The sequence below is a fragment of the Bubalus kerabau genome, chromosome 22 (genome assembly GCF_029407905.1).
Source record: "Bubalus kerabau isolate K-KA32 ecotype Philippines breed swamp buffalo chromosome 22, PCC_UOA_SB_1v2, whole genome shotgun sequence".
Lineage (NCBI taxonomy): Eukaryota > Metazoa > Chordata > Mammalia > Artiodactyla > Bovidae > Bubalus > Bubalus kerabau.
In genome coordinates this window covers 20,680,168-20,704,122 of record NC_073645.1, presented here as the reverse complement: position 1 = coordinate 20,704,122, position 23,955 = coordinate 20,680,168, and the positions used below count along the sequence as shown (strand labels likewise).

General features: G+C 40.4%; 1 protein-coding gene across 15 annotated transcripts in view; it reads right to left on the bottom strand.

Annotated features, from left to right (window-relative positions):
• Positions 1-23,955, bottom strand: part of LCOR (ligand dependent nuclear receptor corepressor) — a 147,223-nt gene that overhangs the window by 108,818 nt on the left and 14,450 nt on the right. For 2 of the 15 annotated variants that reach the window (XM_055559825.1, XM_055559832.1), the window contains exons 1-2: positions 14,953-15,088; positions 13,855-13,928 (exon numbers count right to left, since the gene is read on the bottom strand). The exons of 1 other annotated variant lie outside the window; for it this stretch is intronic. Coding sequence is in view for 7 of the 14 variants with exons in the window: in XM_055559819.1 (XP_055415794.1) it covers positions 13,855-13,928; positions 14,213-14,298 (160 nt within the window). In the remaining 7 variants the exon portion in view is untranslated. Of the gene's footprint in view, positions 1-13,490; positions 13,556-13,854; positions 13,929-14,212; positions 14,683-14,952; positions 15,118-23,955 lie in introns of those variants that run through there. 12 more of the 15 variants (XM_055559833.1, XM_055559834.1, XM_055559821.1 and 9 more) reach the window with 11 other exon arrangements.

The window sequence follows — 23,955 nt, the reverse complement described above, 5'->3', positions numbered from 1 at the left end:
ATTAGGCAAGAACAAGCAATAAAAGGCATCCAAATGGCAAAGGAGGAAGTAAAACTGTCACCATTTGCAGATGACATGATACTGAAAACCCTAAAGACTCCTATCAAAAGACTGTTAGAATAAACAAATTCAGTAAAGTTGCAGGATACAAAATCAATACACAAAAATCTGCTGTTTCTATAAACTAATGATAAACTCTATGGAAGAGAAATTAGCAATATACAGATTCAGTGCAATCCCTTTTAAAAGTTCCAATAGTATTTTTCACAGGCATAGAACAAACAATCCTAAATTTGAATCAAAAAAGACCCTGAAGAGCCATAGCAATCTTGAGGAAGAACAAAGCTGGAGGCATCATATTTCCTTATTTCTAGTTATAGTACAAAGCTAGAGCAATTAAAACAGTATGGTATTGGTATAAGAGTAAAAACATAGATCAACAGATGGGAGAAAATATTTTCAAATAATATATCTGATAAGAGCTAACATGCAAAATTTATAAGGAACGCATACAACTCAAAAGCAAAAAAACCCAATAACAAATCCCCACAATTTGATTAAAAGAATGGGCAGAAGATATGAATAGACATCTTTCCAAACGAGACACTACAGATGGCCAGCTGGACATCAAAAGATGTTCTATACCATTAAGCATCAGGGAAATGCAAATCAAAATCACAGTAACAGTAAGATAGCACCCCCACATCTGTCAGAAGGGTTATTAGCAAAAAGACAAGAAAAAACAGACGTCAGTAAGGATGCTAAAAAAATAAAAAAGGAGCCCTTCTGTACCACTGCTAAGAAAATAAACTGGTGCAGCCACTGTGGAAAACAGTATGAAGGTTCCTCAAAAAGAGAATTACCATATGATCCAGTAATTCCACTTCTGGGTATTTTCCAAAGAAAATAAAAATGCTAATTCAAAAAGGTGTATGTCAGAAATTCCCTGGCAGTCCAATGAGTAGGACTCTGTGCTTTCACTGCTGAGGACCCAGTTTCGATCCCTGGTCAGGGAACTAAGATCCCACAGCCACGCAAAAAAGCAAAAAAATTATGCCCGTGAGCTGCAACCATTGAACCCTCGAGCTGCAACTACCGCAGCCTGCATGCCCTAGAGCCTGTGCTCCACAGTAAGGGACGCCTCTGCAAGAAGCAGCCCATGGCCCTCAACTGGAGAGCAGACTCTGCTCTCCACAGCTAGAGAAAGCATGTGCAACCAAGACTTGGTGCAGCCAAAAATCAATTATAATAATAAAAAAAAAAGAATGAAATCTTGCCATTTGTGAAAACATGGATGGACTCATGGCATCATGCTACATGAAGTAAGTCAGAGAAAGAAAAATACCCTATAAGCTCTGTTAGATTTGAAATAATTAAACAAACAAGCAAACAGACAACTAACCAAGCTCGCAGAGAGAAAAGACTGGCGACTGTGAAGAGTGGAGGTGGAGTAGAGGGTAGGGTGGTGGGTGGGAGAAACGGGCAAAGTCTTAAGAAAATAAAACAGAATAAACAAAAGAAAATTCATTTACATTATTTTATATGAAATGCAGATTATAGCTATTATTAGCTAAATGAAGCCAAGTTTCTCTCACCTTGTGTTTAGCTAATATTCTTAGTACGAAAAGTTAGCAATATTATTTGGCATGAGTTTTAGGAGCTATTGCCCATTCCTTACACATCTTGCTTTGTCCTTAAAGATAAACAATACAAAGACAAACATCTTTGAGTACATTATTTACCATTTTATAAGACAAATAGGTTTGAGTACATAATTTAGCTTAGCTCTCTTACCCTGCTATACACAATGTGAATATTCTATTTCCTAATGGATTTCATGTCAACTGTCTCCACACTATTCAACAGTAAAAATCAACACAGTAATTTTTCTTAAAATACTATAATTAGTCTCTCCAAGACTTTCTCATTTTACAAATAAGGAAACCAAGATACAGAGAAATTAAGTGATGCATTTGCTTAAAAATCATACAGTCGTAGTCATACTTATGCCAGAACCCAGTGCTCCTGCCATGAGGTTTTACCCACTCCATTCCACTGACCAAGATGCAACTACTGTTTAACCTAATACAATATTTTGTGTTTTTTTAACTTAGGAAAAAAACATATAGAGGCTCTCTTAGTTGGCAAAAACCAAAAATTGAGAATGTTTTTTCTATTCTATCCTGTAGGATATACCAATAGATGTAATAATGTTAATAACACACGTTACTACCATTACAGAGAAACTGTAAATATGCAAACGTTTTGGAGAGACCAAACACAGTGCAACTTAAAATCCAGAGAGATCACTGCTCTCTATTACAAAAAATATTTAAAAGAAATTAAACTGTATTATTTTCAGAATATATCCAAAGCGCAAATTTTATGGATCAGAAAGTTTATTTTAAGGCCATCTATTATTTATTAAGCAAAGACAAAGCTCTTTGCCTCCTTCTCAATCGTCGCAACCTTCCTACACAGTATTTACTACAGAAATAAACTGAAATTTCTCTCATCTCGTAGCTGGTAAAGTGTGAAGATAAATTTGTACCCAACTCTGCCTGACTCTGACTCAAAGCCATGTTTTAGTATTGCTTTAATATATGTTTCCAAAATGGGCCTGTTATTCTTATTATATCCAAGTATTTTCAAAATGGGCCTGTGAATGTGGTTAACAGTTGGAGAACTGAGAGGAATTAAACTTCTGAATGCAGAGCACATTTAATTACCTCTTCCATTTATCAAGATACAATCTTTAAAGGGTTAACTAGATATGGATAATATTTGAAAAGCATTTAAATTTATCCCAAAAGTTATTTTTTTAACATTATGTATCTTATCTATTAAAAAGTTCAAATAGTCTTCATATGCTGCTAAGTCACTTCAGTCGTGTCAGACTCTGTGCGACCCCACAGACGGCAGCCCACCAGGCTCCCCCGTCCCTGGGATTCTCCAGGCAAGAACACTGGAGTGGGTTGCCATTTCCTTCTCCAAGTAACCTGGTGTAAAAAAATAGTCCATCAACAAATAAATGGATAAAGAAGATGCAGTATACATCTACAAAAGAGTATTACTCAACCATAAAAAAGAATGAAATGTTGTCATTTGCTGTAACATGGATGGACTTGGAGAGCATTATGCGAAGTGAAATAAGTCAGACAGAGAAATACAAATATCATATGATACCACTTATATGTGGAATCTAAAAATACAGCAAACTAATAAATAAAACAAGGAAGAAGCAGATTCACAGATAAAGAGAACAAACTAGCAGTTTTCAGTGGAGAGAGCAAAGAGATAATATAGGACTAGGGGAATTTTAAAAAGCTACTATGGGATTATATGAAATTATGTATGTGAAACTTCTGAAAATTGTAAAGCACTAAAGAATTTAAAGAATCATTCGACTTTTAAAATTCATAAATAGATAAAAGCCAGAGAAGACACAAAACTATTTCCTTGCAGTACCTTTAAATAAAATTGTTTTATGAACTTAATTAACAATGATGCAAATAGAACCAAAAATAGTCACTGAAAAAATAAAGCTCAATGAATATATTTTATCACTAATCTCTGTCTAGTTAATTTCATTCCCTTAACTATGACCACCATTTTTCTACTTCTAAAGTCATTCTTATCTCCATGGGCTTCTGAAGATGTCTGTTTCCTGAGACTAAAATACACACACATATTTTTTTTTAATTAGTTTAGCTTACTTCTCATTTGATGTATTCCAAACATAAATAGATTTATGTTATGCGCACAAAAAGAAAGGAAAAAAATGTGTGTAAGAAAATGAAGATATATAGAGTAGGGAAGAAAACTAAATGAAAAGCTACATCATGCAAAAGCAAGTTACTCACTCCTAAAAGAATGTTCTTGGCAGAATCCTAGGCTACATTATTGTATCAAACACTTGAAATTCCTGAGTATTCTGTCATCTGAGAGCAACTATCCTTTTAACATCAAGTTTTATAGAGTGCAGCTTATTTCATAATCCAATTATATATAACAGCAACAATATCATTACTATCACTGCTTATACTTCTCAAGTCACAGAAACTAGACATTAGTGGCAGCATGATTTAACAACAGATCCTTCTGTTTCTTCATATAGCCTTTACTTTTTATCTTTTCTGCTTCTAACTGGATATATACTCATATTCTTCAAATCAGCTGATTTTCTCTCGATAAAAAATATCTCAGTTCATTTCAGTCCCTCAGTCGTGTCCGATTCTTTGTGACCCCATGGACTGCAGCACGCCAGGCTTCCTTGTCCATCACCAACTCCCAAAGCCTACTCAAACTCATGTCCATCGAGTCAGTGATGCCATCCAACCATCTAATCTGTTGTCCCCTTCTCCTCCTGCCTTCAACCTTTCCCACCATCAGGGTCTTTTCCAATCAATATTGGAAGAGTCAGTTCTTTGCATCAGGTGGCCAAAGTATTGGAATTTCAGCCTCAGCATCAGTCCTTCCAATGAATATTCAGGACTTATTTCCTCTAGGATGGACTGGTTGGAACTCCATGCAGTCCAAGGGACTCTTAAGGGTCTTCCCAACACCACAGTTCAAAAGCATCAATTCTTTGGCACTCAGCTTTCTTTACAGTCCAACTCTCACATCCATACATAACTACTGGAAAAACCATAGCCTTGACTAGATGGACCTTTGTTGGCAAAGTAATGTCTCTGCTTTTTAATCAGCTGTCTTGGTTGGTCATAACTTTCCTGCCAATGAGTAAGCATCTTTTAATTTCATGGCTGCAGTCACCATCTGCAGTGATTTTGGAGGCCAGAAAAATAAAGTCTGACACTGTTTCCACTGTTTCCCCATCTATTTCCCATGAAGTGATGGGACCAGATGCCATGATCTTTGTTTTCTGAATGTTGAGCTTTAAGCCAACTTTTTCACTCTCCTCTTTTACCTTCATTGAGAGGCTCTTTAGTTCTTCTTCATTTTCTGCCATAAGGGTGGTGTCATCTGCATATCTGAGGTTATTGATATTTCTCCTGGCAATCTTGATTCCAGCTTATGCTTCATCCAGCCTAGCATTTTGCATGATGTACTCTGCATACAAGTTGAATAAGCAGGGTGACAATATACAGCCTTAACGTACTCCTTTCCAGATTTGGAACCAGTCTGCTGTTCCATGTCCAGTTCTAACTGTTGCTTCTTGACCTGTATACAGATTTCTCATATCTAAAGAATATCTAACAAAATGTTAGATATTACTTGCATGCATGCATGCTCGGTCACTACAGTCGTGTTCAACTGTTTGCAATGCTATGAACTGTAGCCCACTAGGACCCTCTGTCCATGGGATTCTCCAGGCAAGAATACTGGAGTGGGTTGCCATGCCCTCCTCCAGGGGATCTTCCTGATCCAGGGATCGAACCCACATCTCCTGCCTCTCCTACATTGCAGGCAGATTCTTTACTCACTGAGTCATCTGGGAAGCCCCAGACATTTCCATATAGTTTTAAGAAGTAAGTCCTATCGAGTAGTTTCATAAATACATAAATATTTACTAATCAATTAACAAAAATGAACCTCTCACTTTTTCCTAAATAAAGTTTAAGTCCTCAGGAAAAGGAAAAAAAAATAGCAAAAATTGTCTGGGTCATGAACATCTCTGGTTCCTTGTCTTTGCCACAATATCAGCTTACTTTTTATCAGTGTTATTATATCAGAATTCTCCATTAAATTTACATTCTCTTGCTTTTAAAAACAATCAAAAGCTACGGATAATTCAATCTTCTTAATAGTTTAACAATCTTGTTCAAGTTGGACTGTCATTTATGTGGGCTAAGTATTTTTAGAAAAATTAAATCCCACACAGGTTTACAGCTACTGATAATTCCTACTTATTCTCACTTAATGTGGAAAATTCTAGTTGCTCTTATCTTTATTTATGAATTCACCCTTGTCTATCACCAATAAAATATAACAATCTTTGATTTGTATATGTTATATAAAAATTAAACGGAAGTTCTTTGTCTAAGGAGAAGGGGTCAAAGGGAACTGTTATCTTTTAGATAAGAATGTATGTACACTGGTAGCCATAAGCCATGGGTCTTAAAACGGCTATCAAGAGGCTATATGGATCTGACTCTCTATATATCTCTATTTTAACATGCCAAAATCTATTTCAGTAAATACTGCACAGTAAAAAGCTATCCATAAAAAATATACGTATGTACACATAAATATTGATTGTACAAGTCTGACACGGAACACAGCCCTACCCACTTTAATCATACCTGCTTTTCTTTTGAAAAAGGTATACAGCAAAATTTCAGTACCTCTAAAAAAATTGTTAGAACACTAATCCATATTATCTCATTGTTTTCACCCTGATGTATTCTCTTTCCAGAATAAAAACATGATCTAGATAGGGTATCTAACATATTCGGTATTATAAAAATATCACTGAAGATAAATGTAAGGTTTCCAATAGGTAAACGATAAGGAAAATTTTAACACACTGGTCACTGAACACAGGGCATGTATTAACTAAGTCATTTTAAAAGATATGTTAGTTACATTAAACACTCATGGAAAAATCACCAGCTTAAAGGTTTTTTTCAATAACTACTCCCAAAGATTTATGGACTTCTTAACCCACCCTAATCAAAGTTATTTTATTGGATCAAATAAGTTAAATCAATGCCCATTTATACAAGATAAACTTTGTCAGCTTCCTTACTAGATGAATGAAAATTCACTTAACATATGACGAGATTAGTAAGTATTTGTATCATTAATCATGCAATTAAAAAGCTGCATTTCAACATGGGCACATATTCACAAACATTTAAGTTCCTCTTGCTTTTTATTCTTAGTGAAGGCAAGGAGCTTTCTATTTTATTTTGATGGGAATTTCTCTCATTTACCTTAAAGACAGGTGATGCCTGAATTACCAAAATAGTGTACATTTAATAACCTGTCAAATTGCTCCTTCCCCGTCTCAGCAATTATCTACTACTCAGGAACTTCCCCTTCCATCACACATTCTGAAACACTTACTGCCAAGTACCAAGTCTAAGCCACAGTCAAAAAGTTAGAACTGAAGAAGCACTTGACTAAAATCTAAGAATCCTGAATCTTGACCTCAATCGTCTTTACCCTGTTCACCACTCTGTCCCCATCTGAGGTCTGTGGGAAAGATATCAACAGAAGAAAAGGCCAGGTATCCACACCCTGTTAATATAAGGGTTTTGTTACTAACTTCAAATTGCCCTGTGAACTAAGCTGGTCCATGTGAAAGGCTCACCTGGATATCCTCTGTTGTCTTTCCTCTTCTGAGCCTACATGAATTACGTTGTAACACGAAATAACATTTTTTACAGTAAATTCACATTTTCAGATGTGGGGTTTTCTTTTACCAAGCAAGACACAACCTGTGGACCCTTTTAAAATTAGTTGTTCTTCCCCTTTACATGGGGAGTTTAGGAGAGGAAAAACATGACTGACTGTACCCTCTGGAAATCTCGAAATAGTCAACTAATAAAAAGTATATAATAATTATTTATTAATAATGATAAAATAAACTAATCATAAAACCAAACAATAGTCAACAGATTATCTTAATATTGAGACTGAAAATGCTCATCATACAGCAGTCTTTCCAATAATAATTCTCATGGGAAATAATATTGGTGTTCACATCTTCTAACCCAAAAAGTCAGTCATGATGTGTATTACCATTAACAGAGGTAGAAAACTATATAATTTCATACAGCAATTGAAGCACATTAAGTTAAAAATTTTACCTATGAAAAAGTTCAGTTCTGTGTTTTACTTTTACCTGGGAAGTTAGGTTAACTATTTCAAAAATTAAAACATCATAAAATTATTTCTGTGGATAAGAGGGAAGCATTTACGTTAAGGGAAATCCCCCTTATTACTTGAAAGTTATCACTCAGTGTTTCCCAACTGACCAAGTTTTTTAATGCTCATCTTTAGCACTTTAAGTTTCTAAAATAAGATAATAATATAAAAGTAGAAGTTTTCTAAAAAAAAAAGTATATAAAATGTGCGAGGCAGATATAAGACAATAACACTATGAACACTAGACATAGAACAGAGTCACACAAGATGTCTATACAGAGAAAAGATAGCCTTCTCCACCCAAAGCTTAGTTATGTACTATCCAAAACTCAGGCACGCAACAGATTCAAATAACATGGTTTACCACACTATCTGAACTTGAAATATGAACCCTCACTAAAAAAGGCAAAAACATAGATGATCTGGGTAGCAAAGTATATCTGCATTATACAAAACATCAAAGAACAACTTTAATAGTTCCTAGAAGAGCGTGTTTAAGGAAGCTTTTCCTGAGAAACTCTGGTTCATTCTGATCATTGCTACTATATTCATTATTGGCCTCATAAGGTATGCTGCAGATTATCTTCTAATTATCAAATTGAGGGTACAATGAGAAAAAAAAGATTGCAAACCATATACTGATATGGGTCTCGTATCCAGAATATACCCTTACAACTCAACAATATAAAGACAAATAACTCAACTTGGTGGCTCAGTGGTAAAAAGAATCTGCCTGCCAATACAGGAGACTCATGTTTGATCCCCTGAAGCAGAAATTGGCAACCCACTCCAGTGTTCTTGCCTGGAGAGTAGCATGGCACGGCATGGACATTCAGGTTATTTCCAATTTGGGGCTTGTTATTAGTTTGCTAGGTTTGCCATAACAAAATACCACAAGACTAGGTGGCTTAAACAACAGAAACTTATTATCTTAGAGTTGTGGAGATTTGCCCACAAAGATTATTATGTTATATTTTCATTTTGATTAAGTTCAAAGTGTTTTCTAAATTCTCTTTCAATTTCTTTGACCATGGGTTATTTAGAAGCATGTTATTTGGTTTTCAAAAATTAGCTTTTCTATAGACCTTTCTGTTGTTGATTTCCAACTTAATTCTATAGTAGTCAGAGAACATGTATGATTTCAGCCCTTTAAATTTATTGAGACTTGTTTTATGGCCCAGAATATGATTAGTCTCAGTAAATGTTCAGTGTGCTCCTGAGAAGAAGGTATATTCTGAAGTTGGGATGGATGGAGTCAAACAGTTTCATAATGTTGCTGAAGTCTGCTAAATTTTTGCTTATTTTGTTTACTTAATTATATGAAATTAGACATTAGCAAGCTTCTCTGGTGGCTAAGATGGTAAAGAATCTGCCTGCAATGCAAGAGACGTGGGTTTGATCCCTGAGCTGGGAAGATCCCGAAGAGAGGGGAATGGCAAGCCACTTCAGTATTCTTCCTGGAAAACTCCACAGACAGAGGAGCCTGGCAGGCTACAGAAAATGTGATAGCAAAGAGCCAGACACAACTGAGCAACTAAACAAGGATCTGAACAGACATTTCTCCAAAGAAAATATACAAATGGCCAACAAGCACATGAAAAGACATTCAACATCAACTGTCATTAGGGAAACGCAAATCAAAACCACAAAGAGATACCATTGAATACCTACCCACTAGAATGACTGTAACCAAAAAGACAGTAACAAATGTTGGCAAGATTATGGAGAAACTGAAATCATCCTCCATTACTGATGGGAATGTAAAATACTTCAATTGCTTAAGAAAACAGTTTGGCACTTCCTCAAAGGTTACAACAGTTACGTATATGACCCAGCAAGTTCACTGTGAAGTACATACGGAAAAGAAGTGAAAACAAATGTCCACACAAATAATGGTGCTAACGTTCACAGCAGCTTATTCATAAGAGGCAAAAAGTAGAAACAACTGTCTCACAACTGATGGATATACAAAATATAGTATGTTCATACAATGCAATAATATTTAACTGTAAAAAGCGATGAAGTGCTGATGGATGCTACTAACACGGATGCATTCTGAAAACAAGAAGCCAGACACAAAAAGGTCACATTATAATACTACATTTATATGAATTGTCTAGAATAGGCAAATAGATTGCCAAGGACTGGATCATAGTAGAAATGCGAAATGACTTGTAACCAGTATAGAGTTTCAGTTTCTTTTTTTGGATATGAAAGTATTAAGACAATTAGATAGTGATATGTGCACAACCTTCTCAAAAAACTAAAAACTACTGACCTGTATACATTAAGAGTGAATTTTTCCAGTACATAAGTTATATCTCAATTTTAAAAACAAAAAAATTAAATTCAGGGTATGGGCCATTGGACTTGGGAAACTTCCTGCAAACAAGAGTCAATAAAGTTAACGAACGGTTCACACTGGGATTATACCAAAAACAATGTACAAGTGTAAGAAACATGAACAAGATTTTTTAAAGTATTTGGAAATGAAGTAAAGATAATTTGGAGGTCTTTAACTTGAAACTACAAAAAGTAACAGCTATGTTTATTCACATCTACCCAATACCCAGATTCCATTCAGCAGAATGGTGGACACAAAGGAAATAAGAATCAACAGACAAGTTCAGAAGCACACCAAAGCCTCTCTGCTGAGCGTTCTGAGCCAGTCTGCAAAGCAGAGTAAAAAAAAAAATCTCATTATTTTATACATACCTTTATTTGCTACAGAAAATATTCTTTTATTGTTTCCAAATACCAAATACAACCTCTAAAAGATGAAAATTTGCCAATACTAAGTGTACTTTAAGAATGAATAGGCCACTGATTTTAGGGAAAGCCAAAAATGAGTTTTGTGCAAAGTACAGCTTCCAAATGAGTGAGCTTACTTAGAAGGGACACTGCTGTGAATGACAATATTGTCTCTGCCAAGCTGAGTTAAAAAACAACTATTATTATTGTAGAGTTTTACAATGGAATCCTTAAAGGAAACAATCCTCCCCTGAGCTAAGGAGAGAGGTGTGTTGCACACCCCAACTAGCCTAACAAAGAGACCACTTTTTAACCTGTACTAGAAAATCCAACAATTTATCTCTGCAAACCTATAACCTATACACCCCCCACATGAAACACGGACTGAAGTTTAAACAGATAACTCGTTCTTGTCCTTTTATATTTCTGCTTGTTTCACATGACAGGAACGCCTTTTCCATTTTCACCAAAATGAAGCAAAAATCCACCACCTTCTTCATGAAGCCTTCCTTCATCATCTCAGGCCATTTTTTTCACTTCTAAATGCCCCCAGAACTTGCTTGCATCTATCCTACGGCACATTTTGCCTTGCACTGAATACACTATATTTTAAATTGTTCTTCAAGGTTAAGGCAATTTCCCCAATATCTTTGTTTCCTCACAGTGCCTGATATACAAGACATATGCTTAATAAATATTTAAATAAAGTTTGTACTCAACTAACTGCCTTCTGCTCCTAAAAACAGCACTAGTACAAGTAGCTAAGCAATTAGGCAAGTACTCAGAAGTGGCAAGTCCCCACAGACATTAAATACCCAATTTTCACTCTAGAAGAGATTCCATGCCATTCTGTGTAACTCCATAAGGCTAAAAAAATGGCATTATTCAGATGCTTCCTATAACTGCTCCAGCTATAAGCACATTTGAGGCAATCAGAGCAATTTAAAATAACTCTTGTTAGTCAGAGACTCATCCAGCTATCCTTTTTCCAGCAAGCTAGAGCTAAACTGAAATCATCACAACTTTCCCTACATTGGGAAGAGTTTTTTGAGAATATAGCAAGGATGAGGAACAGCCAAGCAATAAGTTACATCATATCACGCAGCAGAGAGAACCCTGATCTTCCCAGAATGGAAGCTCATTCTAGTCCCTGAGGACTCAATAATCAACTGGCTACCAAATATCCATCTTGATCATCATCACTGTCTGAACCTGCTAACTCCAATTCAACTAAAACTTAATAACGGAAACACCAACACCTCCACTTCCACCTCCACAGTCATGACCCTCACCTCTTTCCCAAAAAAAAGGTGGGGGGGAGTATTAAATTTTGGAAATAAATGAGAATTCACTTGTAATCCAAAGACTGCTATAAATTAAATATCATTTAGAAAGCAATGACCCTAAAGTATTAAGATAACCAGTCAAGAGAATCAAATAGAGGATTAACTGTTCAGAACCAATCCCATTAAAATAAAAGAGGAATTATTACATTTGCTAGTGACAGAGTTGCCTTTGGGATTGTATATAAATAAGTATCACTGCCACCTCTCTTGCATGTATAAAGTTAATGCTACAATTTACATAGAACTGTCTTCTTAAAGAACAAAATTACATACAATAAAAGAGAAAATATGAGACCCAACTGATTTTAATTGGGATACTATCAACTATGTATTACTCCTCAGATTAAAATACTGATCTGCACTCTGGACTCTTATAATCTCCTGAACTTTACTACCTTGAAAGTGGAGATTCAGAGTTAAAAAAATGCTTTTAAGGAAAACTGATAACCAGATTAAAATCCTCCCTCAAAAAACGAATCTAAAATTTGATAGTCAACTCAGGTATTTACATAAGGATTTTATTAGGGAGAAAAAAACACTTTGTCAAGCAGCAGTAACTCACCACTAAGACTAAGCAATGACTGATAAAAAAAGTGTGTGGGGGGGGCTGAAGCAAGAGGGAAGAACTCGAAGCGAACAATAAGATAAACAACTATCTAAACCAAAGCAATAGTAATTTAAGAAATCTATAGGGTTATAATTATCAATTTCATTATCTTTTAAAAACTAAAAAGTCCCTCTGAAAAAAAGTCATTAAAAAAGTGAAAGAAATAAAAGAACTAAAAATTCTTCAAAATAATATCAGGATTCTGTATTAACTCACAATTCTGAAAACTCATTAATTTCATGTTTCTCAAAACCTCTACATGCCTTATAAGGCCTCTCATATGACAGTTACAAATAATACATAATTTTAAAACTGCTAAAGCTGATGTTACATTTTAGGAAATGTAAGATAGACTTCAAAGAATAAAACCAGCAGAGACAGAGCAGAGTAAATCATAACTGATAACCAAAAGGCTGATTCCTGAAGGACAGAGCTTGGATTAGTAGTAGGGAAATTTTAAAATATAGCCACAACACAAATTACGCCAAAAAATGGATTTATACCTTTACTACTCACACAAGTATATGTTTTAAAATGTCACTTTTAACCTGTGGACTACCAAAGTGATACCAGATACCTTAGAGCATTGTTGCCTATCTTAATTTTGATTCCAGTCTAAATCCTAAACAAAATTCACATACATTTTCATAATGAAACGCCGTAAAAATGGAAAGGTTTATATTCTCTAACTAAAAGTTACCTTATTTTTCACTTGTTTAAAGTTTCAGTTTTGTTTTTCAATCTATTACAGAAAATATCCCTTGCGGGACGTTGTAAAGGGCATACCCTCCTGTCAAGCCAGAAAGCTCAAACACAAAGACACTGAGCTAACCAAGTGCTGTAATTCTTCCAAACTGAGCTTCTCCACACCCCCCTCTACCCTTCCCCCCAACAGATATGTCTATTAAATCAGTGTCTGTTCTCCCCCTCGCACAACAAAGAGAACTTCTCACCGCATGAAATTGCCGCTGAATGGACACCAGAAAGCAGGATTTGCATAATTCCTTCCAACGAAACCCTGTCGGGAAGGAGGGGATGAGGGGCCCAAGCGAACGGATAGAATCTCCTAGATTCTGTTGGGAAGACCAAGATTATTCCCCACGGTGGGGTGGGGAGGGGTGGGGGGTTCGAATTCTGGGTCTCCCCGAGGACTGGGCGTGGGGGACGGAGAACGACGAGACAGCATTTCTCCACACATCAGCAGCACCGAAGCAAAGATGGGGAAATAACAATGCTGGGGGACAGGAGAGTCAGACACTGGACGCACTGGGGCTAGGGGGCGGCGGGCGGAGCGGAGACACCACACGGGCCACTTACTTTTTGGAGGGGGGTTAAATATATGAGTTAAGCCCTTATGGTCCCGCCGGCCGCCGCACAGAGGGAAACGGGACCTTGGGAGAGAAAAACAGACAAAACACACAGTGTGAGAGGCGCTGCTCCGCCGCCCGGCCCCTCCCGGGGCGACCCCGTCCACGCTCCCTCTGCCCGCGGGGAAAAAGGCACCCGAGGCGGCCCGAGGTCCGGGAGGCGGGCGGCGGACAAGGCGCTCGGCCAAGCGGCGGCTGCGGAAAATCTCCCAGGAGCGGACAAGACCACTGCTCGGGCTTCCCGGTCGCACCCGGTTCCATCCCCCTTCCACCCGCCGCGCACACACCAAACAGAAATACACACACACCGACCCGAGCGTCGAGGATTAACTCCCCGGCCGCTGCCGCCGCCGCCGCCCGCAGAGGAAGTGCAGCCGCTGCCCCCCGCGGCCATGACACCCCACTTGGCTCGGTCAGGCGGACCCGGGGCCTGTGACAGCTCCGGTTCCCTCCGCCCCCATCTCCACCTCACGCTTCGCACACGCCCGAGCGCCGGACGCCCGCCCGCCCGCCGCCCGTGCACGCGGGGACAGGGGCGCGCGCCGCTGCCGCGCGTGGGGGAGGGGCTGCGTGGGACGCGGAAGGCGCCGGCCAGAGCGGAGCAGGAGGCCGAGCCGCGGCCCAGCACGCCCCCGGCTCCCGCGGTCGGCTTTGCGGGACCAGCGGCTGCGCCGCTCCCACTCCAGCGGCAGCGGCGCGGAGCGAGTCTCCACAATAAGCCGGCGGCGGCGCCGGGCCGCCGGGCAGGAATGGAGGGAGGGAAGGAGAGAGAGGATAGGAGGGGCACGCGCTCCCGCCCGAGAGCCCGCCCCGGGAAGGGCGCGCGAAGGGGAGGGGCCGGAGCGCGCGCTCGGGCCCGAGCCGGGAGAGCCCGCCCGGAGGTCGCGCGCGCCCGCACTCCGGGGGGTGGGGGAGGGGGACGCCCAAGCCAAAGAGGGCGGGCGGGCCGGAGCAGCAATTGCTCTGTCCCGGCTCCCTCCCTCCCTCCTCCGGGGCGGCCGGCAGCGGGGAGGCCCAAGGGCCGAAGGCTGCCGGGAGAGGGTCTCACCTACACAGTGAATGAGCTTGTGGCGCCACGAGTCCAGTTCTTGCCGAAAGCCGCGTCTCTCAACGGAGCATTGCTGCCGCCTACACACCCTCGCCATCTTCTGCCGCCCGCCCGGCCCTGCCTCCGCCGCGGCCCCGCGCACGCCCAGCCGCGTCGCCCGGGGCCGCGCACGCACCCGCTGCCCGGGCGTCGCGCCTCCCGCCGGGGGCGGCGCGGGGGCAGGGCCGGCCTCACCTCGCGGTGGCCCCGACGTGGACCCGGGGGCGGCTTGGGCGCGCGCCCTTCCCGCACACAGCGCCGCGCGGCAGTCTCTGCGGTGCTTGCTTCTCGGCCGTCTCCGGCTTCCCACGTCCGGAGCTCGGCCCCACGGGCCTCACACCGCCGCCGCGCTGTCCCCCAAGGCCACGGCTGTCCCAGCTTTTCCCTTTCCGGTGCTTTTTGTTTCTTAAATCATCCCTGTTTATCATTTTCAACCTGCCTGTGGCCCGACACCAACTGTTGCAAGTTCTGTGTAACTGCTTCTCAGAACTTCTAGGTCGAAACTGCTCCTCCGAGGAGCCTAAGAAGCTGAATTAAGAATAAATGCCCGGATGCCCGTGGAGGCACTGAGCCCAAAAGTTTCCAAAGGTGAGAAGCATGCATTTTATTAGGTTATTGAAAAGCAGCCGGCATTCGTAAACCCAGTAAAAAAATTGAAATCGAACTTCCTAAATTTTGAAAACTATTAGCAAGGCTGATCACGGGCAAAATTCTAAAGTTGGCGTATTCAGAACCTCTGCTGTGTTGTATGGAAGGGATTTTTAAAAATTGTGCTAAAGTGCGACTATTGCGAAAGAAGACAACGATAATTAAAGCAGAGTGTTGGGAAATGGCTTAATATTTAAGGAAAGGACTCGAAGAGAAATATTTTCGATGGCAAAGGGGATTTTCAGGTGAAAACCTGGAATAATTAAAGCACCCTGTTCAGCGCACAACCTATGCCACTTAAACACAGTGCTGATCTTAATTGCTGGACTGTTAATTAGGGAGAAAGAGAAAAAAGATGAAAAGGGAAAAGGGAAAGAAAAGTGCAGGGGCAGGAGGAGGGGGAGCAGAATGCAAAACCAAAAGGAAAACCAGTAAAGATCCCCCTTTAGCAATAGGCCCAGTACCCTAGGATCCTGACCTCTTCCCTACCTTTGCAGTTTAAGGATGGTGCATTCCTACTTTTAGATATTTAAATTTAAGTTTGAAGACTTGATTTTAATTACTGTAGAAGGTAACACAAAGTCGTTAAATACTTGACTTCAAGGATCCCATTGGTGTATTGATTTTTACCTTTTCAAAGGCTATAGTCCTGATTCTCTGAACCAGGCACTTGTGGAGTGGTGTGTCCAAAGAGCTGGACCGGGCGGGCCTCTTGAGGAGGAGGAGTTTGAAATGTATGAGTAGAAAGGTACCTTCAGCACCCCCAAGTTTAAAACCATTGATTTTCCCACAATTCTCGACAGTCCAGAATACTTCATTGACTTAAAAGTACGTCAACAGAACATGAACAAAGTATTACCTCAGGACGTATTCTGTGTACATGAAACTATTCTGAGTCATGAGGGGACAAGACAAATGCAAGATAAAAGCTGTGGACAGTCGTCTTGAACGTGTGATGGCAAGACACCTTGTATTGCCCACATGAAACTTCCTGTCTTCACCGCTAGGTGGTGGATTTGTCTTCTGTAGCTTTTAACCAAGTTTCTATGGTTTCTGGAAGTATGTTTCAAAGTTTCAAATAAATGAACAACATGCAACTCTAAAATGAGTTAATAATTAATATATTTTCCAATTACCCCATATAAGTTGTTTAAAAATCATCAAGTCAAGGCTATTACTTTGGCAACACAATCTCTTTAAGAGCCTGACATACAAATTTAAGAGGATCCTAGAGACTTCAGAGATCAACTCTGAGATACAGATTCTGTAATTTGAGGTATGAAGTTGGAAGCACAAATGAGTAACAGTTACTCCTCAGTCCCCCCCCAACCCTTGGCAACAACTAATTTACTTTCTGTCTCTATGAATTTTCTTACTGTAGATATTTCACATAAATGGACTCATACAAATTGTGGTATTCTGTGACTGGTTGCTTTCACTGAACACAGTATTTTCAAGGTTCATTCATGATGTAACAGTTATCAGTATCTATTTCCTTTTTATTGCCAAATAGTATTTCATCCTATGGCTACACTATTTTTTTTCTATCCATTCCAGTTGATGGATATTTTTATTGTTTTCACTTTGGAGGTATTATAGATAATGCTCCTATGAACATTTGTGCACAAACTTTTGTACAGACTTATGTTTTTATGTTTATTTTATATATGAATATGTATGGGAATTCCCTGGTGGTCCAGCTGTTAGAGCTTGGTGCTTTCACTGCTTGAATCTGGGTTCGATCCCTAGTCAGGGAACTAGGATCCCACAAGTTGTACAGCATGACCATAAATAAATAAAAATATGTATTTTGCTCGGAGAAATATCAATAACCTCAGATATGCAGATGACACACCGTTATATCAGAAAGTGAAGAACTAAAGAGCCTCTTGATGAAAGCGAAAGAGGAGAGTGAAAAAGTTGGCTTAAAGCTCAGCATTCAGAAAACGAAGATCATGGCATCTGGCCCCATCACTTCATGGCAAATAGATGGAGAAACAGTGTCAGACTTTATTTTCTTGGGCTCCAAAATCACTGCAGATGGTGACTGCATCCATGAAATAAAAAGATGCTTACTCCTTGGAAGAAAAGTTATGACCAACCTTCAGTTCAGTTCAGTTGCTCAGTTGTGTCCGACTCTTTGCGACCCCATAAATCACAGCACACCAGGCCTCCCTGTTCATCACCAGCTCCCAGAATTTACCTAAACTCATGTCCATCGAGTCGGTGATGCCATCCAGCCATCTCATCTCTGTCGTCCCCTTTTCCTCCTGCCCCCAATCCCTCCCAGCATCAGGGTCTTTTCCAATGAACTCCTTACATGAGGTGGCCAAAGTATTGGAGTTTCAGCTTCAGCATCAGTCCTTCCAATGAATACCCAGGACTGATCTCCTTTAGGATGGACCAGTTGGATCTCCTTACAGTCCAAGAGACTCTCAAGAGTCTTCTCCAACACCACAGTTCAAAAGCATCAATTCTTCAGCCCTCAGCTTTCTTCACAGTTCAACTCTCACATCCATACATGACTACTGGAAAAACCACAGCCTTGACTAGACGGACCTTTGTTGGCAATAATCACCATCTGCAGTAATTTTGGAGCCCCCCCAAAAGTACAGTCAGTCACTGTTTCCACTGTTCCCCCATATATTTCCCCATGAAGTGATGGGACCAGATGCCATAATCTTAGTTTTCTGAATGTTGAGTTTTAATCCAACTTTTTCAGCCTCCTCTTTCACTTTCACCAAGAGGCTTTTTAGTTCCTCTTCACTTTGTGCCATAAGGGTGGTGTCATCTGCATATCTGAGGCTATTGATATTTCTCCTGGCAATCTCCATTCCAGCTTGTGCTTCTTCCAGCCCAGCGTTTCTCATGATGTACTCCACATATAAGTTAAATAAGCAGGGTGACAATATACAGCCTTGATGTACTCCTTTTCCTATTTGGAACCAGTCTGTTGTTCCACGTCCAGTTCTAACTGTTGCTTCCTGACCTGCATACAAACTTCTCAAGAGGCAGATCAGGTGGTCTGGTATTCCCATCTCTTTCAGAATTTTCCACAGTTTATTGTGATCCACACAGCAATCAATGCAAAGAAATAGAGGAAAACAACAGAATGGGAAAGACTAGAGATCTCTTCAAGAAAATTAGAGATACCAAGGGAACATTTCATGCAAAGATGGGCTCGACAAAGGACAGAAATGGTATGGACCTAAAAGAAGCAGAAGATATTAAGAAGAGGTGGCAAGAATACACAGAAGAACTGTACAAAAAAGATCTTCACGACCAAGATAATCACGATGGTGTGACTGACCTAGAGCCAGACATCCTGGAATGTGAAGTCAAGTGGGCCTTAGAAAGCATCACTATGAACAAAGCTAGTGGAGGTGATGGAATTCCAGTTGAGCTATTTCAAATCCTGAAAGATGATGCTGTGAAAGTGCTGCACTCAATATGCCAGCAAATTTGGAAAACTCAACAGTGGCCACAGGACTGGAAACGGTCAGTTTTCATTTGAATCCCAAAGAAAGGCAATGCCAATGAATGCTCAAACTACCGCACAATTGCACTCATTTCACAGGCTAGTAAAGTAATGCTCAAAATTCTCCAAGCCAGGCTTCAGCAATACGTGAACCATGAACCTCCAGATGTTCAAGTTGGTTTTAGAAAAGGCAGAGGAACCAGAGATCAAATTGCCAACATCCACTGGATCATGGAAAAAGCAAGACGTTCCAGAAAAACATGTATTTCTGCTTTATTGACTATGACCAACCTAGACAGCATATTAAAAAGCAGAGACATTACTTTGTCAACAAAGGTCCATCTAGTCAAGGCTATGGTTTTTCCAGTAGTCATGTATGGATGTGAGAGTTGGACTATAAAGAAAGCTGAGGGCTGAAGAATTGATGCTTTTGAACTGTGGTGTTGGAGAAGACTCTTGAGAGTCTCTTGGACTGCAAGGAGATCCAACCAGTCCATCCTAAAGGAAAATTAGTCCTCAATGTTCATTGGAAGGACTGATGTTGAAATTCCAATACTTTGGCCACCTGATGTGAAGAACTGACTCACTGGAAAAGACCCTGATGCTGTGAAAGACTGAAGGCGGGAGGAGAAGGGGACAATAGAGGATGAGATGGTTAGATGGCATCACCGACTCAATGACATGATTTTGAGTAAACTCCAAGAGTTGGTGATGGACAGGGAGGCCTGGTGTGCTGCAGTCCATGGGGTTGCAAAGAGTCGGACATGACTGAGCGACTGAACTGAACTGATTTTGAAATAATCTGAAGTTAAATAGAAGTTGTAAGAACTCCCATATCCTTTTTATTTAGATTCCTTAATTGTTGATATCTTGCCATACCTGTTTTCTCTCTCTTTCTCTCTGTATCTTTATATATGGTCTTGTTTTGGTTGAGTCTTTTTCGGAACAATCTTATAGAAATCTATAGGCTTGATACCCTATCAGCCCTAAACATCCAATGTGTATATCCACAAAGCAAAGGTACTGTCCTTCATAACCATTGCATAACCTTCCAAGTCAGGAAAGCAACATTGATACAACACAAACTCCATTAAAATGTCACTCTCTGTGCCAACAATATCTTCTTTCCTTTTCTGATCCAAAAACCCATGCAGGAAATTATGTTGAATTTAATTGTCATCTATTTTAGTCTCCTTGAATCTGGAACAATTTCTCAGTCTTGCCTTATTTTTCATGACCTTGACAGTTTTAAAAAGAACAGGCTTTTCATTCCGTAGGATGACCCTCAACTAGATCCCTTGTGGTTTCTCATGACTAGACTCAGGCCATACATTTGACAAGAGAACCACAGAAATGAGGCAGTACTTTTCTTTACACCTTTCTGGGGACTCATGATGTCATGATATCAACTGTGATGAGAGCTTTACTCATCTGGTCAAGTGATCTTCTCTACCATAAAAATCACTTTATTCCCTTTATACATGGTAAATGTTTTGCAAAGAGATATTCTGAGATTATGCTAATATTCTGTTCCTCACTTCACCTACCAGTCTTAACATCCATTAATTCCTGCCTGAATCACTTATCACAATGATGATCAAATGGTGATTTTCTTACTCCACCATTTTCTCTGTATTTGCTAGTTAACATTCTAATGTAAAGAAGAGTTTTCCTTTCTATTTATTCATTCATTCATTTACTTATTTATTTCCAAATGGATTCATAGATTCCTGTCTCATTCAGTGGGTTGTAATGTTTTGCTCTAGTTATTTGTTTTCTTGCTCAAAGGCCCCATATTTGGCCAGTGGGAGTCCCCTCAGGCTGACGTTTTGTCCTTATGGCATATCCCCATCATTCTATAAAAACTTCCTTACTTTCTGATTCAACTCAGCTGTTCTAGGTTCATTTTGTATTTTCCCCGCCTCCACTCTGGAATCTGAAATCAAGATCTCAGTGTGTTTCTTGCTATGGAGGTATCCTGGCACCTAGTTTCTTTCAAGCTGTAAGAGCTAAGAAATATCTATTTCTACATCCATCACTAAATATATTTTAAAACTGTGAGTTTATACTGATGCAGTAGATTCCAATCCAGCATCTCTTGAGTACTCGTAAGCATTTTCCTGCTCTAGATTTGTAAATCCCCGCTTTGACAGTGAAACTAGGTTCCCATTTTTTTAATATATATATCGACTTCAACATATATATAATTATTTGTTTGATCCCCTCTGTATTTAACAATCCCCTGACTACACTGGCTGCCTTTCTGGCCTGCTGCCTCTGCCACTCCTTATCCAGAGCTTCATCTATTTGGCTACCAACCAAAGGTCATCTCCTTGGTACACTACTGTCCCCACATTGAATGGCATACATTCTTTACCATTCCAACCAAAATTCCAGAAGGAGCACAAAGAAATCTTCCCAAATTTATAAAGAAGAATGAAGATCTATGTATAATTATGATGTCGATTTTTTAAAAAGTCTGTTAGATGTGGAGATGTGGAGCATAGATCCTCCTTTGAAGAACTCACTGCCGAGCTTCTGGGAGGGCAGCTACTATTCAGCCTCCAGCTCTCAGCTGCTTCAGGGTCAGCCTCACCTGCTGGGAACTGTCTTGCCCAAGGTCATATCCTTCCAGGGCTTCCAGGATGGTGACTGAGGGCAAGTGGACTCTAAAAGACTGGCCATTTCAGCCTGATGCAGGACACTCTGTCGATTCATAGTGTTTGTTCCAAAGTGCTTCACTGGATTGCCTGTGGCTTTATAAACCTTCATCAGCCTGTGATTATCAACTTGCTTTATCAACCTGCAATGACTTTCTCTGGCCAGTTCTGTTTCCTCTCCTTTCACAGATGCTAATCTTTAATAAAACTTTTGCATCCCAAAGTCCACCTTACCTTCTGCTTCCAGACTATCTGAGGTGTGACAAGAAGGGATTCACTCTGCTAGGGTGATGCTAGCACTACTGTGGCCCCCCACTCCAGTACTCCTGCCTGGAAAATCCCACGGGCGGAGGAGCCTGGAAGGCTGCAGTCCATGGGGTCGCTGAGGGTTGGACACGACTGAGCGACTTCACTTTCACTTTTCACTCTCATGCATTAGAGAAGGAAATGGCAACCCACTCCAGTGTTCTTGCCTGGAGAATCCCAGGGACGACGGAGCCTGGTCGGCTGCTGTCTATGGGGTCGCACAGAGTCAGACACGACTGAAGTGACTTAGCAGCAGCAGCATAGGAAGAGGGATATCTTGGAGAATAATGTCTGTGTGGCTTTGGTGTGGGGATAACTTTGTAAATCAGACCTGCCAAAAACATTATATATATATATATATATATATATATATATATATATATATATATAAAATACATCAAAATTAACAGTCTACAAAGGACATCATATATACAGACTTATTCCAAGAATTTAACAGATACTTGACAGACTGGGAGAAGATGTTTGCAACATCTAAAACCAACAAGGAATTGATGTCTAAAATATACAGAGAAATATTTCAAATCAAGAAAAATATAGGTAACCCAATGGAAAATGGAAAAGAGCTTAAATGGGAAATCCAAAGGTATGAACACCATATGGCCCACAGGTGTATGAAGAAAGACCAGGTTTCCCTAGTGATCACAGAAACACAAAATAAAACTATGAAACTATGGGATGAATCTAAAAGTTGTCAGTGTTGTTGAGAAATAGGAGCCCTTAGTGAGAGTGTGAGTGGGTACAGCTACTCTGAGTAAACTGACCATACAGATAGATCTGTGTAGATCCCATGAGCCGGGGTCTTAAAGCCTGGGACAAGAATTTAAATTCCAGTAGTCTATTTCACAGAGAAGGCAATGGCAGCCCACTCCAGTACTCTTGCCTGGAAAATCCCATGGGCGGAGGAGCCTGGAAGGCTGCAGTTCATGGGGTCGCAAAGAGTCGGACACTACTGAGCGACTTCACTTTCACTTTCATGCATTGGAGAAGGAAATGGAAACCCACTCCAGTGTTCTTGCCTGGAGAATCCCAGGGACGGGGAGCCTGATGGGCTGCCGTCTATGGGGTTGCACAGAGTCGGACACAACTGAAGCGACTTAGCAGCAGCAGCCGCAGTCTATTTCAGGGGGCTTCCCAGATGGTGCTTGTGGTAAACAACCTGGCTGCCAACACAAAAGACAAGAGATGCAGATTCAATCCATGGGTCGGGGAAGATCCCCTGGAGGAGAACATGGCAACCCACTCCAGTGTTCTTGCCTGAAGAATCCCATGGACAGAGGAGCCTGGTGGGCTACATTCTATTGGGTTGCAAAGAGACACGACTGAAGCAACTAATCACGCACACAGTCTATTTCAGAGATGATTCCGAGAAACATCGATATGGAGTGGGGAAGTGAAAAAAGAATAAGGAACCAATTAAGGATGCATTCTTAAATTCCTACTGTGGGTAACTGAAGTAAATCTCTCTGGGGAAGTCTAAGACAGAGCCTCAGATGAACCACCTGAAAGATGAGATGAGGGAGCTGGAGTATTTATACATAAGCCCTTTAGTCATTGGTTGAGAGCTGTTCAGAGTTCAGGGGAAGGATTAATTTCCCAGACTTCTGCTTGCACTGTCCATCGGCAGAGCAGGCTCCAGGAGCCAGAGAACGCCCTCAGATACAGAAATGCAGGTGCTGGTAAATGGAAGTCTTGAGCAGCTGTATACCAAAATGATAAGGTTCAAGGGCATAGGAGTGGGGCATTAAAACACTACCTGCTACACCGGGTAATGCTGCTCCATTCTGGCTCTCAGAATGTGGGCATGTGTGATGAAGCCACTAATGTTAAATGGAAATTTAAGTTTCTGAAATA